This window comes from Benincasa hispida, chromosome 8 (assembly GCF_027475165.1).
Source record: "Benincasa hispida cultivar pf3 chromosome 8, pf3_genome.v1.1, whole genome shotgun sequence".
Lineage (NCBI taxonomy): Eukaryota > Viridiplantae > Streptophyta > Magnoliopsida > Cucurbitales > Cucurbitaceae > Benincasa > Benincasa hispida.
Genome location: NC_143485.1, coordinates 41,046,695 through 41,058,150, shown reverse-complemented (window position 1 = coordinate 41,058,150; position 11,456 = coordinate 41,046,695). Strand labels below are relative to the sequence as shown.

Genomic DNA, 11,456 nt, shown 5'->3' with positions numbered 1-11,456 from the left:
TTAAATATAAACATTCATTCTATTATTCACAGAACTCTTATTTAGATCAAATGGAAAATACAGGTGAATTTCCATTAGAGACAACTTCAATGTTTCCAAATCTAAGGCAGGATGTAAACATCCAAAGGTAAATTACAAAATATTTGCATCTGACTTCAACTGGGCTTGCGATATACACATATGGAAGTATTTAAAAAGCTTATTTAATCAAAGCTTTACGTTGATGATAGTCAACAAGATGATTCCTCCTTCGATTCTCCAGAAGCCAAGCAAATCAATCCCCATGAAAAGTTCAAATACTTTGTTGGTCACTTATCGACGAAGGTAGTCTATACGTGCGTGTAATCCGAATCTGGATGAAAACAGTCAATTTTCTCAGTGCCCATGAAAAATAATCAACCAAAGCATACTATTCTTCTATTTCAATTCTACGATTCCTGAAAGTTTCGTGTTCTTGCCATGCAAAACAATATAACATGATTAACCATCTAGCCAACCTGTTAAAGTGAACATAACTCACCGTGATTGGTATGTAACTCCTATTTTTTAAGTTGGAAGTTTAAATCTCCATATCTCATTTGTTTAAGCTATAACTAGACTTACTAATGAAAGTTTAACACTCAGAATTCGTATCAGATACATTCATCATATTTTCCTTCGTTCTTAATTCCATCCTCCTCCTTTGCATTCGTCCATTAATCCTTACCTGGCTAGCACTACTTAATTTTACCTTTAATATTCCCCTCTGCCTCTCCTCCCTTTTACTTTATAATTCTCCTTATCCACTTTTTTTTTGTAAAGCTTTTAAGATCCATGACACTCGAAACTTGCAATAGTTGGAGCCAAAGGTCTAGTTGGTAGTAGGCCTATTCTGCTTGCTCTGTTTGCCACAACAAGGCTTCCGAAAATAATCATTTAACTAAATCATAAGTTTAGTCTCTGAACTTTGGAGATATGTGTCTATTTGGTCTACGAACTTTTAAAAGGTTATTAAACTTTTAATTTTGTATCAATAAAATCCTTAATTTTCAATGCTGTGTCTAATAGGTCCATGACCTATTTGATTTTTTTTTTTTAATTCATGGATCTACCGAACAAAATTGAAAGTTTAGGGTCCTATTTGGCATAAAATCTAAATTTATATCTAACAAATCGATTATTTTCTTTTAAAAAAAAATCAAATATTAGGGGCCTATTACACAAAATTAAAAGTTTGTTTAGGGACCTAATGAATACAAATTTGAAAGTTCAATGGTCTCTGAATTTTAATCACAAATTTCAAAAACTAAAATTGTAATATAACCATGATTTATGTCAAACCCATCTAACCCTCTATCCAGGAAAAGCTTTGTGTTCGGGTTCGAGTGTGGAAGGTTTGGCTAGTAGGCCTCTACTGGAGAAACAACCAATTTGGACCATTAAAAACTTGACTGGTAATGAACATAATGTGAACCTAATTACGACCTTTATTTCCTATCATGCTCATGTCTCCCGCACTGAGATTATGAATGATGAGTCGAACCACAGGTAGGCAAGAGAAGATTACCTGTGCAAAAGCATAAATTGCTCGTAATATTCTAGCATAATCAGTTCCCATCATCTGAATCACCATATCCGCCAGAAATGTTCCCCAAAACCTGAATCAGGTACAAACAATTATAAACTGGTTGGTATTAAATTAATTATCAACAAGGAAACGTATGTATCAAGCATATGTCTGCGTGTGTATGTTATAGAGTTTCCTGCTAATGAACTAGGCCATGTTTGGAAAGCAAATAAATGATAATGCTTTCATTTTCAGTTTTCTTAGGGTAGGGTGGTTTTCATCTTTCTTTAAGAAAGATTTGAATTCTTAGTCAAATTCCAAAAATAAAAAGGGGGTTTTAAGGCCTTGTTTGGAACCATTTCGTTTTCGGTTTTTGGTTTTTGAAAATTAAACTTATTTCCTTTCATTTTCTTACCATGGTTTGTATCAATCTTAAGTAGAAGAGTTGTATTCTTAGCCAAATTCCAAAAACCAAAAAAGTTTTTAAAACCTACCATTTTTCTAAAACATGGATCAAAAGTAGATATCAAAGCAAGAGATTTAGAGGTAGAAGAGATGTTTATAGGCTTGATTGTCAAAAATAAAAAACAAAAAACTAAATGGTTATCAAATGGGACCTAGTTTAAACATGACTTGGTTTAAAAATTGGTAGAAATAGTTGATGACAGACCGGAGAAACTTATAAAGTAGAAGTAATGTTTATAAGTTTAAATTTTTCTTTTTTAAAAAAAAAAACCCAAAGACTAAGAAGTTATCAAATGAGGCCTAAACCATACGATTAATTTCCTCTCTATAAGTTTCAATTGATAGGATTTTTCAAATTGACAATATTCAATAATCAATAGTCATCATCAATACCATTACCATCAAAAGCTCAAAGTATGTAAAAATAGAATACTTGCATCCAAATGTAAGTGAAGAATATTGAAAGCAATCATCCTCTATCCCACCCTTTTTCTTTTAAGAGAGAGAGAGAGAGATTGAGAAAATTGAAGTCATAAGATCATAAAGTGAATTGCAGAAGAGGTAAATACATTGGGCCGAGCAAAGTCATCATGCTTCTGAAACCCAGATACCTTGAAGCGGCACCTGCAAGACCCTGTCCAAATTGCAAGAACTAGATATCTCAATATTCAAAGATAAAGCTGAATGAGTATCCAATGAATGCCCGTGGGCTAAAACTAAAATTGTTTCCACTCGAAGAGATGCTTGAATACCTTCTAGTATAAGCACTTCTTAAAAGAATATTTTCAATGGAAATGTTTTTGCCTTAAATTTCTTAATGAGTAATTTAAACAATTCTTAAATTTTTAGAGGAATTTTTGTTAATCACTTTATCATCATTTTTGGATAATCTATCTCCCAAAATAATCCAATTTTGTTAAAGGTATTTTTTTGTTTATCAAGATTTTCCTTAAAAACGCTTTTTGATCCTCTAAAATCTCGAGATGCTATACAAAACAAACTTGAAGTTATTAATGTTTTCGAATGTGCTTATAGAAAAAATGAATTTGTTTAAAAAGCGTTTTTTCCAAAATTATTCCAAACATACTAGTTAATGTTACGTTCTAAAATACCATCAATTAATTTCACATCAGACCTTCACCCAAATTGACAATTTGGCATGCAAATCACATCATCAAAAAGCAAAAAATAAAATAAAATAAAATAAAAAATACAATCACCTTTTGGGCAACGAGCAAGGCCATTCTTGACTCAAGATTTGCTGCAGCTAACTGTCCACCCTAAAGAGTCAGGAAGGTGAAGAATAAAGGTTAAGGTAATCGTATTATTAGTTCATCAGTCATTTATATTGCTAGAGTATTGACAACATTTGATTTAAATTTTCAGTGCAGAAGAAGTGAAAAGATACATCAGCAGTGACGATAAGATACAAAGAACCAAACAATGGAGTCACTCATTTATGTTAGAGGGCGAAGAAACAGAAATTAAGACCTGGTTTGAGCAACTTGTTGAAAACCTCTACATAAGTCAAACTTAATACGGAACTCCATTGCAAACAAATGTATACTAGTTAAGAATCAGATTCCAAAGGTATTACATAAAAAAAACCAATTTTAGGAGGCGGAAAAGAAGATCAGGCAGATGTTTAAGAAAAGATATGTTGTTTCTGACCCCTTTTTTTTTAATCAATTATTGTTTTAAAATTTTGCATGGGTTGCTGGCAAAAGTTTACAAAAAAACTCTCGCATTTCAGAAAAACTGTGGAAACTGGAAAGACTATACTACAAAACAAATAGATGGGTGGAGCACAAGTAACGTTATAGACAATAAATTTATGTATCTCTCATTCATTAGGAAAGGGAGAACTTTGTAAAATAAAATGAAGTGTATTCAGGAGATGAATAAACTTCAAAGTTTTAAATACAGATAGGTTATCTAGGGGATGAAACTTTCTTCTCCTCAAGCTCAATCCGCACTCAGTATAAATATAATGCTTTATAAATTTTTCAGGTAGGCATGTACAATTTTAAGAGCTACAAGGCTTAAACTTTAGTTCATAAACAAATCTACCACAGTAATAGCACAAAAAACAAAACAGCACACATTGAAGGAACAAGAAGCAGCGGGGTCAATGAATATATTCAAAGATATTCCTTGTTCCCGTGGCAGAGCCTCCATGTTTTCAGAAGAGATTCCTCACTCCAATGGAGGAACTTCCATATTTTCACAAGATATTCCTTGTTCCCATGACGGAACCTCCATACTTCCAAAGGAGATTCCTTGTTCCCATGGGAAATAAAATAATAATAATAATAATAATAATAATAGAAAAACCATTCCACCAAATCAGGCTCAGAAAGCAAACCTTCCAAGTAAAAGATGCCTATTGGATGGCAAGAGCATAAAAGCAAAGATTGACATTCTCAGTTGCTTTAAGCTGCTCTCTCTGAACCATGGTATTTATTTCTAGGTCCACACATGAAGAATGAAGAATGCTTTAGATGTTACCGAGTACCTTTTTGATGATTTCCTTTTTAATTTGATAGTTGGCTGCTTCTTGGAACATCTTCCCAGATAATGTCTTAGCAAACTGCCAAAAGGGGAAAGCTTCTTAAGAAAAAAAAATCAGAATAAAAAAGGATGGTTGTATAATGTATTCTTACCACTTGAAACATTTTAACCATAGTTATCAAACTACCACCCTGTCGAGAGAGACAGATATGTCAGGATGCAATCGTGCTAAATGAGAACTGAAACACGCCATGTGCTAAAAGATCTACTGAAACCGATACCTTTAATATCAAGGATTGCAGGTCAGATGCTCCATCAGTAGCTGCTAAAGTTTGCACCTTCCACTGATTGAGTCCAAGTTGTAGACTACCTTCAAGGTTAGACTGCGTTACTGATTCTTCACTACATGGACAAGGACAAAGTTTTCAGACTTACCAACTTACACACAAGAAAATATGCACTTGATTCATGTCTGAAACTTGATTATCTAGTTACTACGAGACCATATTGAATAGATTATAAATCTAGAGCATTGAAAGAAATGTAATATTAATGAGGTTCTGTTCACAGATTTCTTAATATTTTTAAAATGATTGACATTGGTGATTTTAGTACTGCAATATCCATTCATAGTTGCAAATCCTTAACTTGAGATGATTGCCTCATCTGTTTGTTAACTTTCTATGTTTTGTAGCATACTTCCTCAAAGAATTGATTTAATCTGTGTATTTTTATTTACCACGACTCCTAAAACTGAAATTTCTATTCACTTACTGATAAATATATGTTTGTATTAATGTATCCAGTGATTAACGATCAAGATATAGCAACACGTTCAAATTTTACATGATCAACTCAAAAGTATAAAATTTGCTTATAGCCTCTACAACCTTAAAATGCAATTCTAGGAGAAGTACCTTGCATATTCCTGTAACAAATGAAGAAATATTTCTGCTTCGAGGTCTTCTGATGACAACTTGGTTGAGCAAGCAACGTTTAACTTTTTTCTCACTGTAAGCAAGACATCTCTATAAGATGGTCTCCAACCCCTTTCAAGAACAACATATGAAATAAATTCATATAATTGACATGAAATTCACATAAAATTGATGAGTAGAAAAGTTCTTGAATAAGCCTTATGAGATAACCATTTTTCAGCCTCACAAAGGTTAACTACAGGTACAGTAAAACGTGTGCAGACATTTCCAGTAATGCAACCCAGTAGCACTACAGTAGCATGGAATTTCAATGGTGACCTCACACACCAAGCAATATGAACTAAGCATAAAGTCTAATCAGAAATTTTGAAACCTTAATGTCGACCGAGCATCAGCCGCTAGATACAAGAATCGAGACTCTAGCGTTGAAATAAAATCATCTCTCTCTTCAAGGTCTTCCTCAATCATGGCATAGTCAGTCTGGCCTCTGTTTGTAATCGATTTCATCAAAGGGCTGAAGTAACTGCAAGTCACCAATACAAGATCAGCCTCCTAAAAATAAAATGGAAATCTAGAAATTTCATGATAAAATATGTTCCCTTCACCTCTTCTTAAAATTCAAAAAAAGAAAAGAAAAACAAATCCCAGCAAACATACTTTGGCATATTACTATAGCTACAATGCTTCTAAACAATGCAACAAATGAAGGCAAAACAACCTGGGACCGAAAAGGATTTGCTCAAGCTCATATAATTCAGAATTTGTGGCGAGTTCAAGCACAGAACGCAATTCAGGGTCAAAAGCACCTGAAACTCACTGTGTCATTTCGGGAACTTAATTCACAAAAAGAGCTAAAAGAGAAAGAAGAAAAGCACCTTGGGCATTTCTTGGATTGAAAGCATTGGCACAACTCACGAATTGTACGCCATTTCTACGCCTAGAAGAGCTGAAGAAATGCTGAACAATACACACCTTCTTTAGAAAACAGTAGCGATACATGATACAAACAAACTAGAATCTAGGTATTTAGACAAAAATGAAGTAACAAGCAATCGATTCAGGTAGTATAAGTGGAATTTGATTACATTACACTACAAATTTGATTAAAAAACTAGTGCGGCATCTGAATTAAACCAAATTTGGAAGTGAAATTTTAGGAGGAAGAGAAGCTTACGGGATATGCAAATTTTTTGGAAGCGGCTGGAGAAAGGAAGGCGAATTGAAGAGCAGCCAGAGCAGTCGTCATGGAGGAACGCTTGGCCGCAATCGCACTACGATAGTACCAGTGTCACTGTTAAAGTCACGACGCTCATATCCCGTAAGTGTACAACCTAAAATTAGATGTATCATATAATATGTGTAAGCAAATCTCGACATATACATGTAGTTCGAATTTTATTTAGCTCAATTCATAATATCTCATTAAGTGGTTGTTTGGGGCGCTCGTAGAGGTGTTCAAAAAATCTTATGACCCGAAAAAACTGATTAACTTATGTGCAGTTTGGGTTGGGTTATCAACTCATTTAAATTAGGTTGGGTTCAAATAAATTACCAAATTCTCCTAGTAGTCTCGTAGTTTGTAAACATTCCATAAACATATTGTTATTAATAAAATAAATGTTATTTTATAAGTATTTACTCAATCCAATAAACTAAGATCCAAGGTTATTTTATGTAACTTAAGTATGTATATGGAGACATACAAGTAGATCGTGCCTTAATAATAACCTAAATGGTCTGTAGTAGATGGATAAAGGAGGGATACCTTATCCTGATGACAATGGTCTGATCTTGACCATTCATGTGGAGACATGCGAGCGAGGGTATCATATACAAAGAGTTTGTATAAGACTAAACCACGAAATGATTAGTCTCTTTATATAACGCTGTTAATAATAGAGACTTACATTTTACTAGAATGACCATATGTGATATGACCTTAATCCTGAGTGAGTTGGGAACTCCTACTCATGAGAGCAGTCCTTTTATTTGTATGGGTGAGAGTGGCCAGATTGCCAATTCAACAAGCTTACCATTTTGGGGATTCGTCTGATTAGGGAGCTAGGAACTCAGCTGCATAAGACGGAATTCACTCCTTCCCCGAAGTAGGGGTAAGTAGATAAATTGCTCCCTTAAGGGCAGATTCCGGGTCTTGAACATAGTGGACAAACCCTCTCCTGACCCGAGAGGACTTAGTCATAGTAGGACTATGACTTATTGTTCATTAGAGAAATCAGTGGTACTTAAGGAGTGAGATGTAACTATAGGGGCAAAATGGTAAATTGGCCTAACTGTAATTACTAGCGATTTGTGAAGGGTCATCACACTATTGATTGGACATATGGACACAAAAATATATCTGTAGTGCAAAGAGTGCAACTATCAGTCTTTAGTGCCTGATAGTTAATGGATGGTGAATATTGTGATTAAAGAGTTTAGTCAGTTATTCACGTACCATTGGAGCTTCAAACTATAGGTCCATGAGGTCCCTTTGGTAGCTCAATGGGTTCAAGTTGAGAATAAGATTTTGGCTTAGTTTGAAGTGTTCAAATTAACAAGAGGAAATTCAGTTATATGTGATATAATTGATTTGATGTATTAGATACATTAATTGGAGGAATTAATATAAATATGATTTATATTATATATCATAAACTAGAAAAAAAACTATGATTTATATGTTTCATATGATGAAATATTAAAACTATATGTTATAAATATAATATGATAAGTTGGTTATTATATTTATTTATAACATATTAATTATATGATAATTAATTATTCTTTTTCTCTAATAACTGAATTGAGTGGGAGGTTATTGGAAGTTTTATGGTAACTGTGAGATAAAAAGGAAAATTGTTTTCCAAAATTATGATGATTCATTTTTGTCGTTTTGACAAAAGAACTAACTATCGAGTAAAAGCGTTTTACTAAACGATAGTGTCTCACAGCCTAAACGATCAAGTATCGAGTTTCTATACAATAGTTACTCAGTACTACATGATCGAGTAGCAAGTCTATACGATAGGCTTCTTCTTACTACACGATCGAGTAACTATTCTATACGATAGACTTCATCCATCTCCCACTTACTCAATCGTGTACTCGATCGTCTACCTCCTTCATTCCTCAATCCAAAGTCACACAGAGCCCATAACTCCTGGATTCTCACACCGAGAATACTAAGGTAACTCTTGTGGTAGTGTTCTAGTTTCATTCGAGGATCAAGTTGAACTAGATTATGATCAAGGTTCATTCAGTCGTTCATTGAGATCGAGTTCTGATCATTACGTTCGAGTTCATGCTGTTGAACGAGTTGCTGAACGATTGAGGGATACTTGAAGAAAGGTTCTTTAAGGGTTAGTATACTCTATCTCCCACTTCAAATGTTAAATACCCCAGCCTAGCCAAAACCCGTCTTAGATCTAAGTTCATGGTTCTAATGAGATTAGATATCTAAGTTTAATCTTTTGAATCGGTTTAATAGGATTAAATTTATTTCCATAAAAGATTAAATTTGTGATAAATCTATCTATAAGGGACCTTTTGTCTAAGGCGGGTTCTAGCTAGGCTGGGGTATTTAAGCCGACGGAAATGAAACACCCCTACCTGGGAACCTACCTGGAAAGGTGAATTGGATAGATTTGTTACAAGCATGCAGCAGTTGATTATATATTCGTTAAAGAGTTTAATGAATGTGATCAAAAGTTGTTTAACTTTCCAAAGTAAGAGTTACTTTTGGGCAAACCTAAATAGTCACTTAGTAAAAATCATTAGTCGTGTTTGTCTAAGTATACTAAACCCTAGGTTTTAAAATACTCAGTGGGAGGAAAAGAGATATATGATATGTCAATTCCACTCACGTTTCTCCCTGAATGTTCACAATGTGAGATTCATACTTAGCCTCATGGCGTCTTGGGATCGTCTCCCTTCGGATGGTGTTTGCATGAGTCAATATCAAGGTGAACGGAGAGAGTATTTATAGTAAGTGGGAGAAGGATATGTGTCAGCATGTCCTGTGGTCTTCTTCATTAGTTTGCACTGTGAGACCTTCTTGGACGGCCTCGAGGCACCCTGGGAGCGTCCCTATTCAGATGGTTTGTGCGGTTGGTCATTATCAAGGCAAACTTCAGAAATGGATAGGGTCACTTTAGTTTTTTCCCCAATCGGATTTTTTTTCCTTCGGATTGGCTGCTTGGGGCAGAACTCTAGGATCTAAAATAGAGGGTCACATTTACGAAAAATTGTTAAGAAAGTTAATGATTCCTTAATCAAATTAATGATGGCTAGTCATTATAGGAACAAAAGTTGTTCTGATGTAATGATTGGTTGAGAGTCTCAATTCAGAGGAGGGATAAATTGACTACCCTTCAGTGGCTTTTGTCCTAACCACTGAAGCATCATAGCAAAATTAGATGTGTTATGGGGTTCATTTAGATTTTGCTAAACCATATTGAATTTGTTTTAAAGATTATTTGCCAAAATCTAATGTAAATCAATATGTTTGTTTTTTCAGCAACATGTCATTGTATGATTTTCTGTTAGTGGCTTTTTTTAATTTGACCAATTACATACATAGGAAAGAATCTACTAAAAAAAATTTCGTGGTGAACAACCTTGAGTTTATCATGGTTGAGGAGTGTCCTCAAGTCCCAAACCCTGATGTGATGACATAATTTTAGTCTTTATCTTTAAGCATGTGGACAAATATGAATGTAAATGAATGAACAATTCTTTTGCAATAAAGATAATTTTATGCGATACTACGTCTAAATATATACGTTGTTAATGATATGCTCGTAGTATGAGATGTAGTAGTGTGCGTCACAAGTTTCCTTGCACTGAAACAAAGTATAATTCTAATACAAGTTTCTCAAAATAATCCGAGGTCGAACACAAGGATTGTTTTCGTTAATGCGTTACTTTTGTGATACATGCGACCGGTTTAACAATGAATAAAGAATTGGGTTTATACAAGAATATAAATTGCGATGAAATAAAATTGCGTTGATAAAATAAAGTTGCGTTGATAAAATAAAATCCTAAACTAATATGATACAATATACAAGATACATTATACACGATACTGAGGTTGAGAATTGACTGTGAAGTTGTACAAAGATTCTATGTATGCGATGGCAAGTCTTTATAAATGAAGTAGAAAGAGGAAGAGCAAATAGTAAAAACAACGCAAGTTTTCCAATTGCGTTAAAGATACAACTAAGGTTCCGCTTTCCCTTGGCGTACACCTCTCGATGATCGGCCGCGTTCCCATATCTTTATGGTGAAACAGGGATGAATGTGATGAACGCAAGGTTGTTTCCATCTCTGGAAATACTTCTTGCTTTAGTTAATGCATTCTTCTAACCCTCTCTCGATAGGCAGAATAACATCTACACTTCTGCTCTCACAAGTGAAGATGCCACCGAGCATGCCTTAGCTAAACTTAATTATTTTCTTAACACAAATTAACTTACTCACTTAATTCTTGCTATTTACTCATGGGATTAAGAATACATCATGGAGAAAATGGATTATGGATGTACGGAAAGAGATAGTGAGATGACAATATGGATTATCATAACATTTAATACTAAGATTAAGCATCTGATACATGTTGTGAATGAAAGAGTAGAGAAGATGAATACAGATGATGAAATAGAGATTAGAAACGAATACAGAAAGAGTGTCAATGTCTTGACACAGATCCTGAACGGAGGTTGTACTTGCCGGCATGTGGAAGTAGTGGAGAGGAAAGCTTCTCTCTCAGACTTGCTTTCCCGGTAGAATTGACCTTCGCACAGAGCTTCAACTATGGGGATCGGAATAATTCTCTGCTCGAAGACTCACCTCTCAGCCTTGTCTCGTGGTTCACCCGAATCTACTCTGTAAGTCGCTTCAGACCAGTCTCTCTCTCAGAATCAGTATATGCACGTCTCTATGTATACATGTATATCTTTCAGTGAATTTGCAGAAGCTATTTATAAGCGAAGTTT

At 34.4% G+C, this 11,456-nt stretch overlaps 1 protein-coding gene across 1 annotated transcript; it reads right to left on the bottom strand.

Annotated features, from left to right (window-relative positions):
- Positions 1-6,843, bottom strand: LOC120082484 (uncharacterized). The gene is made up of 12 exons (XM_039037669.2): positions 6,635-6,843; positions 6,336-6,417; positions 6,179-6,266; positions 5,834-5,983; positions 5,440-5,571; positions 4,804-4,924; positions 4,675-4,713; positions 4,527-4,601; positions 3,232-3,291; positions 2,581-2,645; positions 1,547-1,637; positions 1-352 (listed from the first exon to the last, which is right to left on the bottom strand). Exons 1-12 carry the CDS (start codon positions 6,704-6,706, stop codon positions 293-295), a joined length of 1,035 nt encoding a protein of 344 aa, XP_038893597.1. The 5' UTR covers positions 6,707-6,843; the 3' UTR covers positions 1-292.
- Between the last annotated feature and the right edge of the window lie 4,613 nt (positions 6,844-11,456).